Genomic DNA, 25,725 nt, shown 5'->3' on the forward strand with positions numbered 1-25,725 from the left:
TGGCTGCCCTGTTAGTGCCCTTTCTTCACCGTGGGGATCATCCACTCTAGGACTGGAGCCCACCTGTCCATATTGTAATAGAATCCCTCTCAAGTCCTGTCACTGAGGGACAAGGCGCCAGCTGGGTGAGTGTGGGGTCATGTCCCAAGACAGGAGAAACTGAGGCTGGAGGGGGGTTGGGTGGGGGGCAAAGGTTGTATTTATGTTCCCTGTAATGGCTGTTGGTGGAACCTTCTAGGGGCTGTTGGGTTCCAGACATGACGGTTGGAGCCTGCTTCATCCCGCCGTCTTTGCCCAGAACGTTCTCTTTCTCCAGCCTCAGCACAGCTGTGGGGTTCCACGGGACCCAGAGGCCTCTGCTCCCTCCCCACCACTTCCCGCTGGGCTTGCAGTGGCCGCTAGCTTTGCACCAAGCACCATCCCGGGCGAGTGTGGGGCATCACTTGGAAGAGGCGCCCACTGCGCTGGTCGTTGCATGTGCTGATTAGGACGCTGAGAGTGGAGCTGCTCTTTTCTAAAGCATGAAAGAAATTTCTTGCCAGTCTTCATGAGATTATGGTAGAACCCTCCAAAGGTAATAAATAATCGGTTGCAAACAAAATTCTTGGGTGTCAGAGAGAAAGTTACCCAGATGATGTCATTGCAGAGCTTGTCAGTGTCTACGTTTAAATTTGTTTCTAAAAGGCATTTTTCTGACACGTTAATAACAAATTTGTACCATGAACATTTGAACATAGTCTATTCTGTTCTCTTTTTAAAGCAGGGCCAAGACTTTCTTCTTCACTCCCCTCTTGGTGGGTCCCAGCCGGAGGCAGGCGGCGGGAGGCTAGCCCTCAGCGCGCAGACGCTGCCCTCGGCGGGGCTGGGTACTGCCCCCTCGGATGCCGCGTGCGCCTGTGAGGCCTGCAGCGAGCGCAGGTACCAGGGTGCGACCATGGGACCGACCCCCGCGACGTAGCTGTAACGGGAAAGGGGCCATTTGCATAAAGACGGCAGGCATTTGAGCCATTCCTGAGGACAGACAGGAGCCTGGGTGTCAGGCAGAAGACCCGGATGGCTGAGACTCTCCTGCATCCCTGTCTGTGAGGGCTGACCGGGGCAAGCTAGTACTCGGAAAGAGGGAGGAGGCAGAGCGGAGTCATTAGGTGGAGGGAGAGCCGCCCTCCCCTGGGAGGCTGGGCAAGCTGGCAGTGCCGCTGCTGCAGGGCAGAGAGGAGGAGAGGCCAGGACTTGGGGGCTCTGAACCAGCTCTGCACTCCGCTCAAGATGGAAGCCAGTGCAGCCGAGTGGGGAGCAGGGGCTTCGTGGGGAGTGAGAGCTGCCTGATGGGCACCTTGAGATGGAGGGGAGCATCAGCGTTCTTGACATGGAACGCCAGGTGTGTGCACTCCTCTTGTGCGAGGAGGGGCTATAGTCCCCTGGGGATGGGGGTTTGGGGAACCAGCCAGCTGCGGGCACCTGAAGCCCGTGCTGGTCGTCAGGCCTCCCTGCGGCCACAGCAGATGGGAGCCAGCTCCAGGAGCTGAGCAAAGTGGAGGGTGCCGGTTGGAGTCCGTCCCCATCCCCTTAGGCTGTCTGGAGGGTAAAGGGTGACCCAGACTGTCCACTAACCCTGACCCCCTTGCTCTTGTGCCGTCTCACAGAGAGATTTCGGCAGAGACGGACCGGGAACCTCAGCAGCTGCAGAACTATTGGTCGGAAGTGCGCTACATGGTCCGCTGCATTTACCGCCAGGCGGGGACCCCGCTGGCCGACGACCAAGACCAGAGTCTCGTGCCCGACAAGGAGGGGGTGAAGGAGCTCGTGGATAGGTACACATTGCCCCCTGTGTCATGTCCCTCCCTCAGCTGCTGCCCAGGAAGCCTCCCCTCTGCTCGGGGTGGGCTTCTCTTTCAGGACCCAGTAAGCCCGGCTGCGCTTGCTCAGCCCCTCGTGCACTGCCAGTCTTGAGCAGACAGACTGCCAGAAGCAAGCCCTCTGGGTAAAGCTTCAAATTAAAACTCTGATGAAATGCTTAGTGCCTGTATAATAAAAAAATGAATCGACATGTTTCTGTCATTTCTTAGTGTTGAGACTGGCTGTAGCACTACTTTCTGAGTACTTACTGTGCCAGAGATGGTGCTGAGCACTTTCTCAAGCACTCTTGCATGTAATCAGCCCAAGGAGGACAGGCATTTATCCCACCTTTGAGGTAGAAGAAGCTTCCACGAGGTCAGGCAGTTTGAGAATGCGCCGGGGCGGGAGTGGAGAGCCCACTGTAGCCAGGCCTGTCCGAGTGGGCGTTTCTCAGGTAGGAGTTAGCTTACAACTCAGCGTCTGTTCTTCAGCAGACACCTTGTGCCCCGTGACAGTACTGAATTTGAGGTGGGCGTAGTTTTTATTCTTCCTTACAGTTTGTAGCATCTTTTTTCTCTTATTTGAAATGTTCCAAATAAAAGGGGTAAGTTTGAGCTAGACATTTCATGGATTGATTCTCCTTTTGGTTTTTCTCACATTTTGAATGGGGCTTTTATAGACTTATTTGCTGTACAATACAGTTTATTCTGGAGCTAGGAATAGTGCTTGGCCGTGGGTTCTGTTAACTAGTGGATGAATCCAGCCAGTGTGTTTAAGGCTTGACCTGTGAGCCCCTAGCATTGCAGGAGATGGCTCCGGGTGCTGTGTGCCTCTTCCAGAAGTTAGGTTTCCTTGTGATAGAACCTCCCGTTCAGGCACATGACTTCGTAGACTACCAGTGCTTGGGATGTGGCTGGAGTTGAATAAGAGGCAGCTGAAGGAAAACACTTGGCAGGTACTAATACTGATGAGAGATATTCTGGCAGAGGGTATAAAGCTGGTAATGGAATTCCTGAGGTTTGGGAAACGGCATTGCCCTTATAGTGAGATATACTGTTAGGAATGTGGGAATATCACACCCCCAGCTGGAGGTATGTCTGTATCAGATACGCTGTACTCGCCCTCACCCTTGTCTCTGAGAGCGCGGCTGCGTTTGTTGTTTATGTGCCGATACGCGTCAGGAGAGAGGTGTTTGTAACGCCCATTCTGGTCATCCTTTCCTCCCCTCTCTGGCCCTTGGCGTCCTGCATGGTCCTGCTCTGCGTGGCCCTCAGACCATTCTTCACTGCGTTCCAGCTCTGCTGGCTCCCGTCCTTCCTCTGCTGGTCACACTCGCTCCTGCTGCAGGGCCTTTGCATTCGCTCTTCTCTCTGTTTGCCGTGTTCTTCCTTTCCCAGGGTGGTTTTTTTCTGCCGTCCATTGTTCACATTACTTTACAGAGTCACCTTCTCCAAGAGGCCACCCTGGGTAAGACCCCAGGCACCTTCCTGCCATCGCTCTTACCCCCTTGCCTTCTTTTTCATTATACTCCTACCATTACCCAGAATTCCATCATCTGTGTGCATGTGCCATAAGCGTCGTGAGGGCAGAGAGTTCGTTTCCTTGGCTTCTTCACTGCTGCGGCTTTGCCACCTTCAGCGCACGTACACCGGTGTTTGTTGAATGTATGTATGGATGAGCCACCACAGTGTCTTCGGCATACTCCTGCCTCTTGGTCATACAGCCTTAGAAAAATCTACTCGCAGGAGGACCACATGACCATTTTGTTGAATTTCTAAGGTACAGAAATGGACAAAGAAATAAAATAAAATGGGTGCTTAATTCGCCATGCTAAGAGGCATCCAGTTTACTTTAAGTTTGGTTGTTCCTCTGTCATTTGAGTCTTCTATGGCATTCCTTTAACAGATGAAATACATTCTGTTTCACAGAACAGTTGTACTGGTAATTAAAATTGTGATTGCTACACTAAAAAACGACTATATCTTTCTGAAGTGTGCTGACCGCAGTGAGAATCCCATCAGTTTTTATTGTTTCTCTAGCTACATTTTGTGCAAGGCTTCCCATGCTCCATTGCTGGGTTTTTCTTGCCTCTTGTCTTTATAACTTAGGTGGTGCACTAATTTAAAACTGGAATAGATGGCCACATACATTCCTCTCTTTCGACCAAATGTGGTGCCCAGAGGGTAAAAGGATCCATTATGTAAAAGCCAGGAACTATAGCTTGGTATGTTTTACAACTTGTGTCTAATAAAGTGCTGGTCTCAAGTGCTTCCTCCTGGTGGTGGTTTGCAGACAGATAACTGTTGTCGCCCCCGTGGTCCTGGGTTTCCGCCTGCAGGCTCCTCAGAAGTGCACAGTTAGAAGAAACGGCCACTTTAGTAGATTATCTCCAGATTAGGAAAGAAATTCATAAAAATGTTAACTGCTATTGTAGCCCAGTGGAAAGGCACATACTAATTTTTCCCTTCTCTTTTTTTGTGAGATAACTTAAAAAGAGACATTGATGCTACAGTTTCCTCTGATTATAAAAACAATAAAAGCCCATTTGGATTATATACTGAATTCCTAGAAAGGACAGAACAGTCCACTCTAGAGTTCTCCACGCCAGGTATCACCTCTGCTGGGTTGGTTGCTTTTCACCTAACACACGGGCATTGAAAATTAATTGTCTTCAGTCTCCTGAGGGAAAGCGCATCCCTCCCAGGACAGCCGCTGAGGTACACTCTGCCACGTGCTGGGTGTGTGAGTTCCCAGTATTTTACCCAGCCCGTGTGGACTTCGGTGTTTAGCGGAGTGATTAACTCAGTGATTAACTGGGTCAGTCCATGTGAAACACAGTGCTAGTGCACAGTAAGTTTTGAGTAAATACTGGGGTTTTTTGTCAGCTGATGACTTTGTGGTTCTCGGTGCTCTCTGTGCCTGGGCCCCTCTGTGTCGAGTGGGGTGATGGCACCTCTCACAGGGCGTTCAGAAGATGGTGGTTGTTGCCATCGCTGGGTGGGTGCCCGTGGAAAGGCTGCAGAACGTGGCTCACCGATAGCGGTTCCGTGGAGGGCCCTGTTTGGGCGGGTCACAGGTGAGTGGTGACTCTCTCTTCTCTGTGCAGGCTCTGTGAGAGGGACCCCTACCAGCTGTACCAGCGGTTGGAACAACAAGCCAGAGAGTATGTGCTGGAGATGAAAGTCCGACTCCTCCGGCAGCTGTCGGCTGCATCCAAAGTGAAAGCGCCGTCTGCCCTGCAGGGCCCTCCGCAGGCACACCAGTTCATCTCTCTCCTTCTCGAGGAGTATGGCGCCCTCTGCCAGGCAGCACGCACCATCAGCACCTTCCTTGGCACGCTGGTAAGGGAGAAGGCTGCCTTTCTCTGGTTCTGTTGGGGAGAACCAGGAGGACAGCTGTGGTCGGGTGGAGCTGTGCGGCTTGTGTGTTGATCTCGTGCGCCGCCACAGTCCCCTCCTTTGCGGTGTTCAGGCACTAAGGAGAGAACCTGATTCCTCTCCCCTTTCTCTTCTCTCTGGACTGCTGTGGGATGAAAGTGTTGCGTGGATTGATATCATGGAAATACAGTTTGGAGACCTTGAGGCCTAGGGAGCAAGAGATGGGGACCATATGAGGTGAGGACCTGTGTGTGCATTAATAGGGAGAAGAAAGAGAAATGGTTTCTGTCTTCAGCTGTTAACTCTGTTGTCAGTGTGCACACGCAGAGCATGACTCTGGTAGAGAGCACTTGCTTCCAGTCCTGTGGCTTTCAGTCATCGATTCCACAGTCCATCCCTGGGTTAAGGATGGGTTCACAGAGTCCGATAAGAACCCACCCCCACCCCCATCCCCGTCTGGTGGTCCTAACGAAGGAGAGAAGCAGGTGTGTTCTCAAGGATCTCTGACCACCTCACAAGGTAAGTTACCACGCGTGGGCAGAAGGAGGCATGTGGCAGAATCACAGCTACTGGAATCCAGCCAAGCTGGGCATCAGAAGCTTCAGTCAGCCCTATCAGCCAATGCAACTGCTGGTTGCAGGGAGACCATGCTACCCGAGGAACCAGTCATTCATGCTTTCCAGACTGTTAGAAAAGTACCACTTTGCTGTTAGTCTGTGGACTTGTTTGCCATTACCTAAATTGTGTTATTAAATGATACTCCACTGGGCTAGTTTCGGGTACTTTCTTACTGGTAAAACTACATTTTGAAACAAATATAGTACCAGTAGTTCCTAAGATTTTAAATGTAATGGTCTTAATGTGATTCTAAAGTTGATAGACCTTCTCGCCAGGAAAATTTACAGACACAATTTTGCAAGTAATTTCGGCCGGGGGTGCGGCGGGGGGGGCGGGGGCGATGTTCATGGACTTCCTCAGGCATCCCTGCAGTAGACCTTGCCATGCCGGTAAGTGACTCCCGACAGCCTTGAGGAAAGCATGCATTGTGAGAAAAGGAGCCACGGAGTTGGGAGGGACAGCTCTCTCTGCTTCAAGATGAGATTGTGCGGTTGAATGCCCGTGCCCCGAGCAGGGCCAGGCGGGCCTCCGGTGCCTCACTCCTTCAGGCCACATCTCACGCGGCTCTCCCTCTTCCGCCTCGACTTACTGAAAGTACCTACTCTTCAGAAGTTCACACCCAGCGCCACCTCCTCTGGGACGGCACCCTTGGACCTTCCCAAGTCTGCCGGGAGAGGAGTCAGCCAAGGTGAAGAGCGGCTCCTGGCCGGCTGGATCTCGTGGGGAGCAGTGAAGAGCACGAGGGCTGTGCCCCAGGCGGCACTTCTGCCCAGGTCCTCCTCAGGCAGTTCGAGTGGAACACAGTTTTTGAAGCAAACAGAAATTGATTTTGACCCTGCTTATTGGAGCAAATTCCTAGCAATTGAAGTAGAAATATTTTCTCATGGTTTGGAAAAAACTCGTAAACACTAAGAACAAAATATAGTTGTTTCTTCAGTGATTTATGTCACTTGCATTATACACAGAGGTACTCAGTTTGGTTTCCAGTGGTACAGCAGACGAGACGCCCTGAACTCCTCCTCCCTTCTTGGGAAATTACTGGGTGACATAAACTGAATCTAGATAAAACCTTTTACAGCACATTGCTGAGGTGGCATGAAAGGCAAGAATCCTTAGGGGTGAAAAACAAACTGAAAGCTGGAATCCGGAGAAATTCGTGTGCTCCAAAGCCATTCACTCCAAGAACTTCTAATCCCGGGAGACAGGAGGTACAGCCTAAGTCCCACCCTGGGTGGCATCGGCACAGGGTGCTGGGCCCACAGATGGCCACCTCCTCAGTGTGAGGGTGAAGGAGAGGCCCTAGCCCTGGAGGGACAGCAAGGGCATGTGCCCGTTGTGATCTTGGGGTAGGCAGAGGCGAAGTACAGCCTCCCAGAAATTTTGTCATTATGGGCCAACTGCCACCTAGGTTTGTGGTCTCAACAAGTGCTATTGGTGGGACATGAAAAACTCCCAAGCCCGCAAGTTACTTTACAGTGCTCAAGACTGTCGGTCAGGCAGGCAGCACACAGATGGTGGGCTTGGCATCATCTTAGGTCACCACAGCACCCTGTCAGGTCACAAAAGCTAACCGTGATTTCTTACTTTTATACCCAGTCTGTATAAAAATTTCCCAGTTACCTTAAAGATCTCTCTTTTATCATTGGAGTGTTCAAACCAAGATCCGACAAGGTTCACAAAGTTATAACAACATCCTTTCAGGCCCACCCAGTGATCTGTGTGGTACAAAGAATGAACAGAGCTAAGTTAAGATACAGTTAAAGACATTATCTCAAGGTAGTAGTTCTCAACATTTTTGGACTTGGGGGCCCTTTAAACTTAGAAACTGAGGACTCTGAAGGGTTTTTGTGTGTGTAGATTTTATCAATATTTGCTGTGTTGAAACTAAAAGAAATTTAAAACTATTAAATACTTTTAAAATGATCCCATTACATAACATAAATAGCACATATTTTTAAATAAACTATTTTTTTTAAGAATTTATTTATTTACTCATGAGAAACGGAGAGAGAGAGGGAGGGGGAGAGAGAGAGAGAAGCAGAGGGAGAAGCAGGCTCCCAAGGAGCAGGGAGCCCAATGCGGGACTCGATCCCAGGACCCTGGGATCATGACCTGAGCCGAAAGCAGACGCTTAACCATCTGAGCCACCCAGGCGCCCAAAAACTATTTATTTTTAAAGATTTTATTTATTTGAGAGAGAGAGAGTGCAAGAGAGCACAAGCAGGGGGAGAGGGAGAGGGAGAAGCAGCCTCCCCGCCGAGCAGGGAGCCCGATGCGGGGCTCGATCCCAGGACCCTGGGATCATGACCTGAGCTGAGGTCAGATGCTTAACGACTGAGCCACCCAGGCGCCCCAAAAAAGAACTACTTTCCAAAACATATTTAGTAACAAGAGGGGCATCTTGACATTTTTGCCAATCTCCTTAGTTTCTGGCTCAGTAGAGGACACGTAGATTCTCATAGCTACTTCTGCACTCAGGCTGTTGTCATAGGTTGCTTTGGCTGAAGTTACTGAAGAAAATTCTGCCTCACCCAGATACATATTTGGTAAAGGGAAGAATATCTCAATAGCCTTTTCAGCCATTCTTTGAGAGTACACCAGAGCTTGAGTGCTTCTTAACAGTTAGTTGCAGTGTAGAATCTGCAAGCATGTCGCTGAGCTGACCGCACTCTGTTCCATCAGAACCAGTGGCGTAGCCCACACATTGAATGGATCTGCCCACATGTGGTTTTCTAGCATCGTATGTTGGTCATTTTGAGTATACTGGCTCACCGAGTAATTTAGTGCAGATCTTCCTGATGATATTCAGTATAAAAAATGACCTTTGTTACTGTCACCACTGATCCTCATCAGAACAGAGAAGCCTCAGGGCCACAGTGGCAGATTCAAGTTTTCCAAAATTCCCAAATTTTTGCTTAAAAGCTCAGATTTTATGATTGGCCACAAACCAGGTCCATTGTTTTCCTTAAAGCAGCAGATTGGCTTGCTGCACAAACCCTGCTAATTCTCTGCCTCCTCATCCGGCTTCTCTGACTCTGCAGAACCCGTGGAGTACATTTAGACATAGAAGGTGTCTTTAAAAACATGACTTTCACGGGAAATGCACGTGTGGGTTTATTCTACATTGCCCTGGGGATCAAACAGGATGAGAGGGTCACATTTTTAAAATGTATTTTAAGTATTAAAATAGATTTGGGATTACACCTAGCTTGTGCTTCCCACCGTCTGGGAAATGTCCTGCCAGGGCTGCAGTAATCATGAAATCTGCGTTTCCATCCATAAGGACAGAAGCATCTTGAATATCCTGGTTATTTCTCAAGGTGTGTTCTAGAACCTGATTGTAAACACCTCCTCTTTCTCCTTCCAGATCCCCAAAAACCTTTTTGTGGTTCAATGTAAGAAGTAAAACTAGTTTGGATAGAAAAGCCTAAGCTTGAGTCATTGGTGAGCTTGTTATCCGTGTCTGTTGCTCAGGCAGCACTGAGTCTCAGCCACGCTCACGCGCAGGCACCACCTCTCCTAGCAGCTGTGAGTGCACGTCCCCCCGCCCCTGTAAACCCCTGTCCCCATGGCCCTGAGCCCATCATTCAGCCTATGTAGGCTGTTTCTGGCCTGTGAATGGGGCCTGGAGCACCCAGTTCAGGGTTGTCGAGGACGCTAATGAGATGACCATTGCGAGCACTAAGGACAGTGCCTGGCCTGCAGGAAGCACTTTGTTGCTAACACATGTTGTTTTCCCAAGTTGATTTTAGGCTGGGAAATGAGTTTGGGGTCTGCTGTTTCTCTTGCATGCCTCATTTGGAAGTATGATTTCAGATTTCATTAAAAAAATGCTGAATATCTTCCTAAGTCAACCTTCACCCAGTTACCTGTAGTAACATGGCCCGCAAAAGCCAGAGCTATGTCCCACCCCCACAAGTAGGCAGGCAGGCAGGGACCACTCGCCCCAAAGGTTTATGGGGGAGCCCAGGCAAGCCCTCAGCTCTCCCGAGCCACTCCCCCAGAACCCTCCCTCAGCTGGTGGGGGGACTGGTCTGACTGCTGCTTTAGCTCCTGCATCTTGTTTGTTGCAGAGACAAATCATAAATGGGATCACTACCTACTCCGCTATCCCCTGGTGACTCCTGGAGAGCAGGGGCCTCCTGGCTTCAACTTTGTGTCCCTGTACCTGGCCCAGTGCCTGCACAGAGTGGTCTGTGCTGACGTCTGTGACACATGACGTGTTTGACATGTCGTCTGTGGCCACGTCCTTAGTACATTCTTCGGCAAGGTTCTCATTCCAGAAATCAGGTGGAGTTTAGTAGCTCCCTGGCTAGCTTTCCTGTATTGAGTAATGGCAATGAGAGGTGCTGAAGTGCACATCTGGGGGAGTGAGAGCAAGCTCTGGAAACGTGGGCAGAACTGAGGGTTTGAGGTTCTCTGCAGGTGTGACGGGTTCCTTTCGGGGCCTCTGTCTGTTTGCAGGGCGTGAGCAGAGGCCTGCAGGTGGAAGGGCTGGCATCCGTTTGTGCTGGAGTGGTGCCGCTGGTGTGCCTTCAGCTCTGTCTCCCTGGTTGTGCTCAGGAACAGGGAATGCTCTTTTTTTTTTTAAAGATTTTATTTATTTATTTGACAGAGACAGCGAGAGAGGGAACACAAGCAGGGGGAGTGGGAGAGGGAGAAGCGGGCTTCCCGCTGAGCAGGGAGCCCGACGCGGGGCTCGATCCCAGGACCCTGGGACCATGACCTGAGCCGAAGGCAGACGCTTAATGACTGAGCCACCCAGGCGCCCCCAGGGAATGCTTATTTTAACTCGTTCTCTCAGCCCCCATGCCAGCCAGTTATCAGGCAAAACAGTGGAGTCTGTGTGTGTAGATTGTTTACTAACATCTGCAGGTGCGATCATGTGGATTCACTTGGGCTAAATTATAAAAGTAGTCGGGGCGCCTGGGTGGCTCAGTTGGTTAAGCGACTGCCTTCGGCTCAGGTCATGATCCTGGAGTCCCGGGATCGAGTCCCGCATCGGGCTCCTTGCTCGGCGGGGAGTCTGCTTCTCCCTCTGACCCTCCCCCCCTCTCATGCTCTCTCTCTCTCTCATTCTCTCTCTCAAATAAATAAGTAAAATCTTTAAAAAAATTAAATAAGTAAATAATAAATCATAAAAGTAGTCACCACGAGTAATCCATCTCATGGAGTATTGCTATCTAATGCTAAGCAGTTCCTCCAGTTGTCAGTGGTTTAAGGAAGGAACACGTACCCAAGGGTGTAAGGTGACTGAAGCACAGGGAGCCCTACAGCACCGCGCAGCTTCCGGGCGGACATGTGGAGTCCCACGTGCATATGCTTGTGGCAAGATCTGTGCTTAGGAAAGGTGCCCTCTCTATCCTGGTCACCTTGTATTGAGGGCAAATGGGTGTTTCTTTTGATGTCACTCTCTTTGATGGCCAGGACAGTCCCAAATGTTTAAAAGCTATCTAAAGTAACTGATGAGTTTGTCTTTGTGTATTAGGGAGAGGGAAGACCTGACCTTTCATGGCATATCGCTAGTGGAGAAATCATTTGCATCCACCAGAATGGGAGCTTTCTCAAGATAGGCAAGAAAGTGATTGCCCTTTGGCATCAGAGATTTGTATGCATTTAAATTGTTTGCAGAGTAGGGCTTTCAGTGCATTTTGGAAGCACAGTGTAAGGAATGACCATCACATACGTGCATTTCTTCCTCTCTCTCTGTCGCTTCGTTTGTGTGTGTCTTACGCCCTTTCTGTGTGTGAGGGATTTAGAAGGGAGGAGAGGTGGGGCCCCGTGTGCTTGTGGCCAGAGGTCTGCACCAGGGTGTCTACTGGACGTACTGGGAGCGGCGACCTCGTGTCTGCAGAATGTTCTGGGCCTGCAAAGAGGGATGGGGCGAGCGGATCCTTCTGGGGAGTTTTTAGTCTTCATCAATTCAGTACATCTTCCATTTATTTATTTATTTTTTTAACTAGGAAAATGAACACTTGAAAAAGTTCCAGGTGACATGGGAACTGCATAATAAGCATCTGTTTGAAAATCTGGTCTTTTCGGAGCCACTTCTCCAGAGCAACTTGCCAGCACTGGTGTCGCAGATCAGGTATCTGGTCTTCATCTGCATATGTCTCCGTGGTGTGACAGCACGGTCCTTCTCCCTGTGGGGTAGCATATGTGTGTTGGAACCCCACCGCAGTGTGGAAGTTCTTGCTCAGGGAACAGTATCGCTTGGGCGGAAACTCAAAATCCCAAGGGTACTACAGTTAAACTTTAATAAACTCAGTAGTAATGCCACTAAGATTTAACACCACAAATTCCTTGTGAATAAGGAAAAGCTGTGGTAATCATAGAGTTTTACTTTGACGAGACTCAGGCTTGGCCAGATGGCTGTGGCACTCAGGTGTGCAGGGGAGATGGGGAGGGGGTGTCGGAGGAGAGGGAACGGCTCCAGAACAGGCCTGACGGTGCCATGGGGGCTCCTGGGCACTGAGCACAGGGATTTGTGTCTCTCAAACATTCCCTCAGTGCCTCTGTTCGCGGCCTGGTCGCTTCTTAGTGGTGTGGAGTATCCCTGGGGCTTCTGCAGGTGTGCCAGGACGGGTGGTGCCAAGCACAGTCCTCAGGACATCCGCCCTGCTGGCGGGTGGAGGACACCCGGCTGGGAGTGGGTCGACTCCGGCACGACCCCACTGGGAGGAGGCTCCTTGGGTCTGCGGTCGCCATGCGCTGCTGAGCCAGGCGCCCGCTCCCTCAGTTCTGCTACGTGGTGCTTCTGCTCCCGTGGACTTACCGCGTAGGAACAGAGTCTGGTACTAGAGATGCTTCATAGCAGCACAGACCATGGTCATCTCTATTTAAATGTCCATGCTATTGTTTATTTGGACCAGATTCACAAAGAAGGGAAATTATTTTGAAGTAAATAAATTATTCTTGTAGTTAACTTCCAGACCACTTAGTTTTCTCTTGAAACCCATGTATCAACCTAGTCTTCGTTTCCTGTATTCTTGAATCTTATCTGAGGGGTCAGAACTGTTCCCACTTCACACCCTCCCCTCTGGAGAAGCAGTGACCTGACAGCAGTTGGTTAAAGGTGATGGGGGCAGAGAGACCAGAGCAAAGTGTCGTGTGGGTGTGGCCAGTGCCCTGCTTGGCTCCTGACCCTCCCGGCATCCCCCTTCCCCACAGCCTGCTTCTGCCTACCCTTTTCCTCTGTGTCCGTTCTGAAAGCATCTGGCACGTTCCATGGTGGGACATGGGGACTTGAGTGTCCTGACTTCCACTTCCACCGAAGAAAGGGTCAGGAAAGTATTCAAAGTCATGAGTTTGAAATGCAGAACATGGTTTTGTCCCTAGTCACTGATGTTTAACATCCACCAAAAGGCACTTTTTCGGGGTGGGGGGGAGTGCATCTTGGGAAGGTGGGGGTTCTTACAGCAAGATTCTAGGGCCTTGTGCTTTCTTTTTCTGGTGAGCCAGTTAGTTTGATGGGCCTGTCATCAACTGGGGGTGCGTGACAGGGACCTGAAATGTATCCTGAAACTCCATTCTTGGCTGTGCGTTAGTTCCAGATTGATTTCTTCCTCCCTCCCTCCCTCCCTTTCTAGATTATTTACTTGAGAGCGAGCGCGAGGGAGAGGGGCAGAGGGAGAGATTCTTCAGCCGACTTCGCACTGAGTGTGGAGCCTGGCATTGGGCTTGATCTCACACCCCTGAGATCAAGAGTTGGATGCTCAACCGACTGAGCCACCCAGGCGCCCCTAGTTCTGTGTTTCTTAATCACTCATTGCAAATGATGGTCAGATTCCAAAAGATTGGCAGCGTTTTAATCTTGCATGTTAATTCTGGGGTCAAGCTGAAGTAGTGGTCTCGGGGACAGAGCTGGGGAGGAGGCAAGCAGAGCATTCCCAAGGGGAGCTGGTGGCACTGGAAGGGACAGTCCCTTTGGGTCCCTGGCAGATCCCCTTGTCGGACCCGACAGTAGTTCAGGTCTGTGCTTCTAGTGTACAGATATCCACGGAACAACTTGGGGAAGTTTTGGGACAAAACTTGGGACAAGTTATGTACAAATACCAGCCCCTAAAGTGATGGTTGCATCTGTGGCACATAAATTCTCTAGCTGGGAGTATTTTAATATTGAACCCTGTCTCTGGCCCTGTGTTTGTTTAACTTTATTATTAAAGTAAAATATAGGTAGAGAAGATGACACAGAGCAGACGTGCAGCTGAAGGACTTGTTAGCAGAGAGTTTGGCCGTGGCCCTGGGAAGTCCGTTCCTCCTGCGTGTGGCCTCCAAGCCCAGACTCCTCAGCCGGAGCTGCCACGGCGGTGCCACTCCTTCCTTGTTTATTCTCCTGTTACTCAAGTGTGCCTTTCCATAGGCTTGCCTGCTTTTTCTTTTGATGTATCTTTTGTGGGGGGGTTTTTGTTTTTTTTTTTTTTAATACAAATAATCTATATGAGGTTGACCTTATGTAAAGGAACTTAGTTCAGGGAAGTATTTCTCCTTTTTTAAACACCTTTGCCAAGATACAATTTACATACCATTACAGTTCACTCATTTAAAGTGTACAAATCGATGGCTCTTGGTATATTACATTACTAATTTTTGAAAACTGTGGTAAACTATAACATGAAACTTGCCATTTTAACCACGTTTAACTGTACAATTCAGTAGGATTAGTTACATTCAGTGTTGAGTAACTATCACCACTGTCTGTTTCCAAAACTTTCCTCATCACCCCAGACAGAGACTCTCACAGTGAAGCATCGACTCTCACCCTTTCTTTTCCCCGTGTCTCTTGTAATTCTTCAACCTGCAGGCTCCCACCCCACCCTTTTTCCCTTTTACAGTTTACCTGTTGGAGAACCTGAGCTGTAGGCCCTGCAGCGAGGCCTGGGGTCTGGTCCCTGTGGCGTGTGCGCTCAGGGAGCACCACACGGGCTTTCTGTCTGTGCTGCCTGAGAACTGGTGGAGGGTCCAGAAGCTTTGTCAGACTCGTGTCCATGCCTGTGGCAAGTCCAGGAGCCTCACTGTCTGCTTGTTTGTTGTTGTGGGTATTATTAGCGATTGCCCAACTGGTTTTTATTTTAAATATATGAAATTGTTAGGGAGATGTTGAATTAGGCTTGTGAATAAACTTGCCAAAACTGACTCTATTTCATTCTCCTTATGTTGCACATGCACACTATTTGTAGTATACGTTACTGTGAGGATCTGTCCATGGCGCAACTGTGTGTTTACAGAGTGAATATTTAGACAGTAACCTGTTTGCTGAACCACTTAGGTCGTGCGACCGTGAAGACAGTCCTTGTTTTCTGTCTGGATTCCAGCCCAGGTCATCTTGAATGTAAGCCCTTTGCCTGCACATTGTGCTCTGATCACCCCATCAAAGACGTCCCAGGGCCCCTGGCTGCTTTGCTCTCCATTAGCTCAAAATGGAACTTGCTTCCCGGTATAGGAGAGCAGTTCTCACTTCCAGTAGAAGGGGAAGAGGTGTGTGTGCCAGGCAGATGCTGGTCCCCCTTAACATCCCCGTTTTCCAAGTGGTACAAGAGGGACGGGGTGGCATTATGTAGAAGGCAGGCTTTGCGTGAAGCATGGGAATCCATCTGTAACGAGCAAGGTTGTGGAAGCAGGAATGGGGAGAAAGCGTCCGCTCTGGGGGCTGCTGAGCAGCAAGACAGCAGCCTGTGTTCTCAGGCCCAACGGCCACCCAGTGGCTGTGCAGAGCCCAGAGCAGCCTCAGAGTCGCTGGATTCTGCATCTTGAGGAGTTTTGTATCCTGAGGGGCAGAAACAGCCTTAGAAGGACAGCCTTGGTGTTTGAGAGAGCCTCAGTCACTGTGTGGGTCAGTATCGAGTTCTTTCCTGTCTCTGGCCTCCCCCAAACACCTATTCGGTTGGGCCTGGCTTCTGCCTGCTTTCTCCTTGGCATGGATTTCACAGTTGGACGTGTGTGCCAATAAGTTCAGCAGCTGTGAGTTCCTTTGCAGGTTCTCCGTTGGACACAGTAGTCGCAGGTGGGACCCGCCCACAGGGGGAGTCACAGGTGGGACCCGCCCACAGGGGGAGTCACAGGTGGGACCCGCCCACAGGTGGAGGTGGGGAAAGCCACTTGTGCCCGTTGAAAGGGTCCTGATTTTAAAATCACTGTATTGTTTATATTTACTATAAAATTATTAGATTGTGATACAATGAAACTCTGAAAATACAGAAAATCATGAAGAGAAATACGTACTGTAAACAATTCGGTGCTGCTTCTAGATTTTTTTTATGTCCACCCCCACACACATCTTTAAAACACGATGCCATAGTCGTCATATCTTTACTTAACATGGGCATCGTTTATTTCAAAGCACATGTGTAAGTAAAAGTATATGTGAATGAAGAGATGTAATTGTAAGCGTCATAATAGGCATCTAGTTGTCTGGAATCCCTTTGTCTAGATGTGCCATAAAATACCTTACTGATCCCCACGTGTAGCTTCCAGTGTTTTTATGTTGACACTGGTGATCATTCCGGCACGTTGCCTTTTTGCCCTTGAGTGACTGTAAATGTTGTCTTGATTTAGAAATTTCTTGTCAAGATGCCTTTATTACAGTTGTTTTGGTTCCAGCATTAATGTATTTAGATATTCAGAAAATGAGCAGTTTCTGATGACATGTTTGTGTGTTCACCCCCTTGTCCCTGCCACCCTGTTTGGCTTTCTGCTCTCCCCAGGCCACCCCCTGTCCCATAGTCTCTTTCCCAGAAGCCTAGGTGTTTTCCTCATTGTTTACTGTATGTGTGTCTTGTTTTCGGTTCATTTCCTCATTTGCCATCTTACCAATTTTCTTAACAAGAAATAATGTAGAATAAATAAAACTATAAAGTATATTTCTTTGATTGGATCAAATTTTCTGTTTTACTTAATTTGAAAACCAAGTCCAAGTTTTGTATTTCTCATTAAATGTTGTGTTTTCTCTGGGTCAGTGTATTTCAGTGGGGAAAAATAGGTTACGACTCCACATTCAGGGAAGTGAACTGCTAGGCCTTATTTATTTATTTATGTAGAGAGGGAGTTGAGGGAGGGGCGGAGGCTAGCAGACTCCCCGCTGAGCGCAGAGCCCGATGCGGGGTGTGATCTCCTGAGCCAGAGATCATGACTGGAGCTGACACCAAGAGTCAGACAGTTAACTGACTGAGCCACCCAGGCGCCCCAAGGCCTTAGTCTTACAGAACAGTCTTATTCACCACTAGTTTTTTTTTTTCTTTGGAGCTCGCTCTTCTTCGAGCTTCTCCTTTATGCCAGATTCTGCTCTGGGGTGCCTTGCATATGTGTTTGCTAATCCCTCGCAGCAGCCTTGTGTGGTGTGTGGTGGTGTCCCACTCGTCACATTGAGAAAGGAGGTGACAAGCAAGCAGACCCCTTTCTTTTGCTGAAATGCCCCTCTCCCTAGGCTGGGAACCACGACACATGACACGTGCAACGAGGACACGTACAGCACCTTGCTGCAGCGGTACCAGCGCTCCGAAGAGGAGTTGCGCAGGGTGGCCGAGGAGTGGCTGGAGTGCCAGCAAAGGATCGATGCCTACGTCGACGAGCAGGTGCGTGTGTGCCACCGGGACCTGCCGTGGGTAAGGCACGTGGGCCAGGGTGACGGGGGGGGGGCGGGGCCGGTGGTACAGCTGGGAGGAGTCTGGTCGCTGATTTCCCAGAGGGAACTGAGGCCCTGTGGTACCGTGGTGGCCTTCACCCAGCTAAGCCACCTGGGGGTGGCAACAGCTGTTCATTGGGTCAGCATTAACCTGGCCACACCCGGTGTCACCTGCGTAGGCCGCCACCTGGCTTATTGTCACCTGCAAGAGCTTATGGGGCCTTGGGGAGCTGCTGAGTCGTATAGTTTCAGGAACCTTTCACGGAATGCTCTGCTGCTCAGAGCCCCTTCTCTGTCTCTAACAGTCTAGAGAGGGAGCGCAGACAGAACATGGTTGGTTGTGCTTGGCAGGTGGCTAACAGGGATGGAGGAAGGCCCAAGAAGGCAGGGCGCTCCTCTTGGAGTTGGGGCCTGAAGGGCAGGTGCACCTTGTCAGCAAGAGCCTCTTGGGGACACAGAGCAGGACTTCTAGAGGGCATCCCAGCCTGCCTGCCTGCCTGCCTTTCTAAAACCCTGGGAGGGTGGGGCAGAGGAAGAGGTATTCAAAACAGCCCTTTTCAAGGTAACAGGGTATAAGGAGTAATAAGGGAGCACTGACAGAGCTCTGTACTATACTTTTTTTTTTAAAGATTATTATTTTTTTTTAAGATTTTATTTATTTATTTTGACAGAGAGAGAGAAAGAGCAAGAGAGGGAACACAAGCAGGGGGAGCGGGAGAGGGAGAAGCAGGCCTCCCGCGGAGCAGGGAGCCCGATGCGGGGCTCGATCCCAGGACCCTGGGATCATGACCTGAGCCGAAGGCAGATGCTTAACGACTGAGCCACCCAGGCGCCCCTTGTTTGTTTATTTTAGAAGAGAGCACGGGGATGGGGGCAGTGGGAGAGAGAATCTCAAGCAGACTTTGCACTGAGCGCAGAGCCTGACGTGGGGCTTGATCCCACAACGCTGAGATCATGACCTGAGCTGATGCCAAGAGTTGAATGCTTAACTGATAGTGCCACCCAGGCGCCCCTCTGTATTATACTTTTGAGACTCTGGGATTTGGGTCAGGGGTGTCCACATCCTGCCCTACTGCAGACCCTGTGGACTCTTTCTCATTTCACTTTATAGGTATGATGGATATAGAGGCAATTCTAGTTTCAGAAATCCTTTCTTTGTTTCTCCAGTTGAACTGGGACTAAACACATAAATGCCCCAAGACAACTCTTAGAAGAAAGGAAAGACTGAGTGAGACTTTGCTAAAATTGAGAAAACCTTTGGGAATAGTAATTTCTTTGATGTATTTGTACCTGAAGTAAATGTCTGTTTAGGAATATAATACAGTGTTATCACTGCTATTTTGACGAAAATGGGTTATGTTTAAAAATAACAGTATACTACTTGTTTTCTCTAGGAAGGAAAATACAGTCTTACTTTAAAAAGTAAAGCTGAAATTAAATTTATTTCTTTAAAAAGTACATGTTCTTACAACTCTAAATGTTTACAATAAAAAGCAGGAAAAATTTTAGATCAGCAGCCTAACTTGGCAACTTTTAAGGATCTAGGGAAAAAAGACAAACTAAATTCAAAGCTAGAAGGAAAGAAATAATAAAGATTAGAGGAGATCAACAAATGAGAGAATAGAGGAAAATCAGTGAAACCAAAAGTTGGTTCATTAAGATCATCCAAGTTGACAAAACTTTAGCTATATGGGCTAAGAAAAAAAAGAGAGACTCCGATTCCTAAAGTCAGAAATGAAGTGGGAACATTATTACCGACTCTACAGAAATAAAAAGGATTGTCAGTTCTGTGAAGAGTTGTACACCAACAAATAGATAAGTGGACAAATTCCTGGAAACACAGAACCTACCAAGACTGCATCACGGAGGCACAGAAAGTCTGACTAGACCTACGACTAGTAAGGAGACTGAATCAGTAATCAGAAATCTCCCAACAGAGCAAAGCCCTGGACCTGACAGCTTCACAGCTGAATTCTACCAAACATTTAAAGAAGAATTAACACGAGTCCTTCCCAAACTTTTCCCAAAAATTGAAGGGGAGAGAAACTTCCCAACTCATTCTGTGGGGCCAGCCTTACCCTGATACCAAAGTCAGAGAAATTTTAAGAAAAGAAAACTATAAACTACCATCCATGATGAACACGGATGCAAAAATCCTCAACAAAATACTAATTGTATCAATCAAAACAGCGTGGTGTTGACATAAAGGTAGGCCCTCTCATGTGGTCACATGATGCCCAGCAAGAGTGCCAGGACCACTGAAAGGGGAAAGGGCAGTCTTGTCAACAAATGGTGCTGTGGAAACTGCACATCCCTATGCAGAAGATCGACATTGGAGCCCTTCCTCACGCCATATGCAGAAATTAACTCAGGGTGGAAAAGGACCGAAATGGAAGACTAAAAATATGAAAGAACCTTAAAGACATTACTCTCAGTGAACTAAACCAGACACAAAAGGACACGTATTGCAGAACTCCACTGATATGAGGTACCTACAGTCGTCAGATGCCTAGAGACAGAAAGTGTAACTCATGGGGGCAGGGTTTCAGTGGGGGATGATGAGAAAGTTCTGGGGAGGGATGCTAGGGATGTTTGCATGATGATGTGAATGTACTTAATACCACTGCACTGTACACTTAAAAATGGTGAAGATAGTGGGGCGCCTGGGTGGCTCAGTCAGTTAAGCATCTGCCTTCTGCTCAGGTCATGATCCCAGGGTCCTGGGATCAAGCCCCGCATCGGGCTCCCTGCTCAGTGGGGAGTCTGCTTCTCCCTCTGCCTCTGCTGCTCCTCTTGCTTGTGTTCTCTCTCTCTCTCTCAAATGAATACATAAAATCCTTTAAAATGGTTAAGATGGTAAATTTTATGTTACGTATATTTTACCACAATAAGAAAAAGGAAAAAGTTTTTTTTCCCACAAAGAAAAAAAACCATTGTCCTTGCTAAAGCAACCAGAAAATGTATTATTTTCACTCACCTGTCAAGAAATCATGATGCCATTAATACAAATTAAGGAAACTGAGCAATTTCACAGCATCCAGAGGGCACCAGTCATTCTGGAATCCTTGGGATGGACATCAGTCACTTTGAATCTAATAGTTTGGAAATTATTAGTAATTCCAAGGTTTCAAAACATCTGTAAATAACTTGAATATTCATAAATAAGTATGGATGGTGGGACATGGGTGACAGCTTTGAGATCACTTGTTTTTGCTTTTTAAAATGTATCCTTTACTTGTTTGACACATACATAAGCCTGCAGGCACCCAAGTGTTCGGAAAAATTACCCCAGAGGATGTTGGAGGGGTGGTCAAAGAGGAGGTTTCTGTTGATGTTGTTAGCTATCAAACAGCTCTGGCCTGGGTTCTGTACTAAAAGAAATTACTACGTTTCCTAATATCTAGTTCATTGAAAATCTTTTGTTTTTTAAGATTTTATTTTATTTGGGGTCCCTGGGTGGCTCAGTTGGTTAAGCGTCTGCCTTCGGCTCAGGTCATGATCCCAGGGTCCTGGGATCGAGTCTCGTGTCGGGCTCCTTGCTCGGGGCGTGTCTGCTTCATCTTCTCACTCTCCCTCTGTCTCTCTCCCTCTCAAATAAATAAATCTTTAAAAAAATATTTCCTGTTATATAAATTAAAAAAAAAAAAAGATCTTATTTTAAGTGGGCTCCATGCCCAGCCCACGTGGAGCCCAATATGGGGCTTGAACTCACAACCCCAAGATCAAGACCTGAGCTGAGATCAAGAATTGCTCACCTGATGGAGCCACCCAGGTGCACCCCACTCCAAAATCATTTTTTAAACGTGTGACAGTAATTGCTGCTTGTAAGAGGAAAATTTTTTCCTGAAAGCAGCAGACATACATGACGTAAAGGGGGAGCTCGCACCAGCATTGAGTCTTCCCATCCCAGAAGACGGTGCACATTTCTGTGTTTAGGTCGTGTTTTCTGTTCTGATGGTTTTATAGTTTGTGCAAATCCCATCAAGTTTATACCCGGGGCTTCTGGGGTTGGGGCCGTTTGGCTGTTGGCATTCCACCCAGCGCCCTTAATGACGCTGCAGAAGTTTCTGAGTCAGCTGCCTCGAAGTTTCTAGAAGCCACGTCTCCTACGAGGAGTAGTTTTGTCTCACCTTCTCTGGCATCTGCAGTTCGTTTGACTTCGGTTAGAGCCTTCAGCTCGTCACGATTGAGTGTGGCTGGCAGCACCGTTTGTTGCTCTGGCCTCATGGGGACAGCCGTGCATGCTTCCCTGAAGTCACATGCCTCCCCTGAGTACTGGTGAGTTTTTAGCAAATTAATGAAGTTTCCTTTTTTCTAGCTTATTTAAGTTATGATTTTTGTAAAAAACAGGAATAGGTATTGAGTTTGATTATATGGTGAGACATGCTTACTTTCCTGGGATTAAAGCCTACTAGATTATGATCTATATTCTGTTAACCCATTATTAGATTTAAGTAGCTAATATTTTATTTAGGATTTTTGGGTTTGTATTCTGAGGCATCATTGAGTGTTTGTCTTTGAGGCCTTGTCTGTTTTGTATGAAAGTTATGCTAGTCCCATAGAATGCATTGAGAAAATTCCCATTTTTTTTTTTTAATTTTCAGGAATAGTTTAAATTTTCTGTTCCATAAAGGGTTTGATAGAACCCACCCTAAAACCTGGGGCGTGATTTATTTTTGCAGGGAGGAGGAACGAGGACCATGGGTCGTGTACCATCTTTTCAGTTCACATTACACTTTGCATCTGTTTTGGGGTTTCTCCTTCTTGAGTGAGTTCCACAAATTGATGTTTGCCTAGGAGATTGTCCACATGGTGTAGACAGGGGATGACGAGCTTGTGCTCAGAGGTGAGCCATCAAAGCGGGGGGAAGCGGTGGCTGCGGGAGAGCTGCTGTGCTCCCCTGGCCTGCCTCCCTGGCCCACTTTGCCAAGAGAGCACCTTCTGCACCAAAAAGAGAAATGCCCTGCCATCGACCAGGAGGGCAGCAAAGGGCAGAGTGCCTCAGAGCTACAGAGAGGTCCACAGAAGCCAAAGTCTGGGCTGTTTGGCGAAATCTCAAGAGCTTTTTAATGTTGACTCAGCTCTTAAAACTCGTTGGGCAGGCCCAGCAGAATAGCCCGTGAGCCCCTCCTCACAGCGTTTCTGTGGAGATGAAAGTCTACATTGTCCAGATACTTCCTCTTGGGGTTTAAAGGAAACCCCCTCGGCCTGTGTCTGTCCTGTCTCATGCCCACTTTTTCCATGGGGCCTTTTCTTCCTTTGGTCAGCCTGGGAGGGGCTCTGGAGAACCAGTGTTTTGGGGTTTATTGAGCACATTGCTTATTTTCCCAATAATTTCTGCTTTTACTTTAATTTCTTCCTGCTTTATTGGTTTCTCGTTTTGTTTCTTTGGCTTCTCACGTGGAACACATACTTCTCAGTCTTCTGCCCTGTGTTGTTCTCTCGTAAGGTCACTGAAGCCTGTACATTTTCTTCTACGTGTTGAATACATCATCTATAATCTGACTTGTGGGGCCTTCGTTGTCCATGATGTCCGTGGACTGTCATTTCAACTTGGATTTCTTCTCTCATAGTTTAAACTGTGTAAATTTTTTTTTCAAATGCATGAGTTTATTTTTTGAAATTACTCTTGTTTTGGAGGGTTTATTGGTAGTACTTTCTTGCCTGTGGGATTAAATATGTCCCGCTCCCCCTTTGTTTGTTTTAATAATTTGGAAGATACATATCCCGTATTTCTCTTGTTAGGAGTCATGTTTAAGTTTTCAGTAACTACAAGAACACATGTAGATAAACATCAAGATTTAATCATTTCATAGCCTCCCCACCCCAGTAAAACTGTACCTTAAGCCCATTCTTAACTCCCTATTCCTCTCAGTTTGGTTTCTTTTTTAATTGTGGTAAAATACACATAGCAGAAAACGTACCATTTTAACCATTTCTAAGCCAGTTCAGTGGTAGCAAGTCCGTTCCCATTGTGGCTCATGCCCCCGCCCTCCCCCTTCCCCGACTGACCCTCGTCCCCCAGCCCCTGGCTCCCCCATCCACTTGCTGTCTCTGTGCATTTGACTCTGCCAGGGGCCCCGTGGGGGTGGAGTTGTACCCAGTCTGCCCCTGTGGGCCTGGCTCCACAGACGTGGCGTGACCGTCCACGCCAGCTCAGGCTGCTTGGGGCTCTTCCTGCTCGGAGTCGCGCATCTTCAGGTTTTTATCTCTGGCACAGGCAGGGCACATAATGGGCATTCAGTACAGGCTGAATGCTCGCTGATCACAGTGACAGATTCAGCTCTGGGGATCTTCACTTCTTTTTTAAATGTGAGCTCCTCCTTGTTTCCCACGAGAGCAGAGCCTGGGAAAGAGGTGGAGCGCCAGGGCCTCGGGTCTGTGTCGTGCCTTCCCCTGTCTGCAGGGGGAGTTTCTCACGTGCACGGTTTCTGAAATCTCCCCTTGAAGACGCCTGGCTGGCTCTTGCTGGCACTAAGGTTTTGTTTGCTTTCCTTCCTAGATGACAATGAAAACGAAACAGCGCATGCTGACGGAGGACTGGGAGCTTTTCAAACAGAGGCGATTCATTGAAGAGCAGGTGAGGCTGTGGGGAGGCTGCTCACCAGCGCAGGAGTGCCGCTCAGGGAGAAACACCACCATTCCAAGGCCACACTGTGGGTCTGCTCCTGAGAGTGTTGTTAATCCTAGATCAGCTATTTCCCTTATCCCATTCCTTTCTTTTCTGTATTCCTCGAGGAAAATCCCATTTACCGAGTGACCCGTGCCAGCCCAGAGCCCCCCAGGTCCCTGCTGTCTGGTCTCCTCAGAGGCAGCTGGTGCCGTGAAGTCATGGAGCTTGGAGCCGGCCCGTTCCCCTCAGGCCCAATTCACAGGCCTCCCCACACGGGCCCAGTGTAGCTGCTGACAACACGGCTCACTCCCTCCTTCCCCACAGGCTCTTCCCTACCTCTCTACACCCTGCTGTGGCTGCCTGGGGACCTTGCCCCAATGGCCTCAGGGCCCTCGACTTTGGAAGCTCGCCTCCCTTGATTCTTGTCCATAAGCTGGCGTCTCTCCCACTTTCTCTCCAGCCAGCTCTGCCCCCCCTCGGCCTTCCTCAGGCATTGGTGGCCCTTGGCCTCAGCCCCCATACCCATGTCCTCAGCCCTGTGGTCTCCTCTGGGTACCCACACTGGACTTGTTCAGCTGCTCCCACCCCCAACCCCCTTCCTGTGTGGCTTCTAGCCTATCAATTGGCCCTTCTAGCACCACCCATCTCATTGCCAGAGCTGGTCTGTAGGTTTCTTCTCTGAAATCCAGATCCTGGCCTTATCGACTGGAAGTCTGGGTGCCACTTTCCAGGTGGCCCCTGGATTTGCACCCTTCATGTGTTGGGCCTTGTTTCTGCAGTGGGTGTCCTCCCCAGCTGGCCTTCCTCCCACCTGCCTGCTTCTGTCATGTGTCACAAATGCCTTTTAACTCGTGGGCACTCTGGTGCTGCAGCTCTGTGTGTGCAGGCCTGTGTGCATCCCCACTATTCTGTCACGCACGGTGCCCCCCCACCTCCCCAAATCCCACAAGACTCCCTCCTGCTCAGCCCAGGGTCAGCCAGGCCTTCCGGAGGTGTTTCAGTGATTCCTTGCTCAGTGCTCTGCCCCTCACCTGGACGCCCTCTTTGCCTCTGACAGAATTACCAACACCACCTCCTCTGCTTGGCCCTGCGTGGGCCTGGCTCCCTGCTGAGCTGCTTTTCTGCCAGGGCACCTCCCACATCGTGATTTCCGGTTCCAGGGTCTGAGCTCCTGGGGTGCTGCGGTTTAGCTCTGCGCTCCTGGTCCCTAGTGAGTACCGAGCACACAGCTGATTCCAGGTAAAGGCTGGGTGTCTGCTGGCGAGGCACCGGCCGGGGCTTACTGCTCCCTCGCCTTTGTGAGGCTCAGGCCTGCAGCTGCTGTGCATTTCAGGTCTGCCCCTTCCTGGCCCTGTCCCATTCTAGGAACCTGTCGCCACTGGCTTGAGTGCGCATGGCGCACACAACCATGATTACTGAGAAGCTGAACCACCTGCCTGGGGGTATATATTGCAAAGTTAACCTCTCTCGATGATTTCCTCTAGCTGACCAATAAGAAAGCAGTCGCCGGTGAGAACAACTTCACGGACGCCATGAGGCACATGCTGTCCTCCCGGCTGAGCATGCCCGACTGCCCCAACTGCAACTACAGGAGAAGGTGAGCCTGCGCTGTCGTGTGGGCGCAGCGGGCCTGTGGGACCCACGACCTCACTAGAGGCGCT

The 25,725-nt window shown here is 49.2% G+C and overlaps 1 protein-coding gene across 6 annotated transcripts in view; it reads left to right on the plus strand.

The window, feature by feature from the left end:
- FAM193A (family with sequence similarity 193 member A) overlaps positions 1-25,725 on the plus strand; it is a 163,275-nt gene that overhangs the window by 83,360 nt on the left and 54,190 nt on the right. For 4 of the 6 annotated variants that reach the window (XM_027598303.1, XM_027598302.1, XM_027598304.1 and 1 more), the window contains 7 exons: positions 761-918; positions 1,644-1,811; positions 4,943-5,177; positions 11,795-11,919; positions 17,254-17,401; positions 23,954-24,031; positions 25,549-25,661. In XM_027598303.1, coding sequence (XP_027454104.1) covers positions 761-918; positions 1,644-1,811; positions 4,943-5,177; positions 11,795-11,919; positions 17,254-17,401; positions 23,954-24,031; positions 25,549-25,661 — 1,025 coding nt within the window. The remainder of the gene's footprint in view (positions 1-760; positions 919-1,643; positions 1,812-4,942; positions 5,178-11,794; positions 11,920-17,253; positions 17,402-23,953; positions 24,032-25,548; positions 25,662-25,725) is intronic. The other 2 variants (XM_027598307.1, XM_027598305.1) reach the window with 1 other exon arrangement.

Source organism: Zalophus californianus, chromosome 2, assembly GCF_009762305.2.
Source record: "Zalophus californianus isolate mZalCal1 chromosome 2, mZalCal1.pri.v2, whole genome shotgun sequence".
NCBI lineage: Eukaryota > Metazoa > Chordata > Mammalia > Carnivora > Otariidae > Zalophus > Zalophus californianus.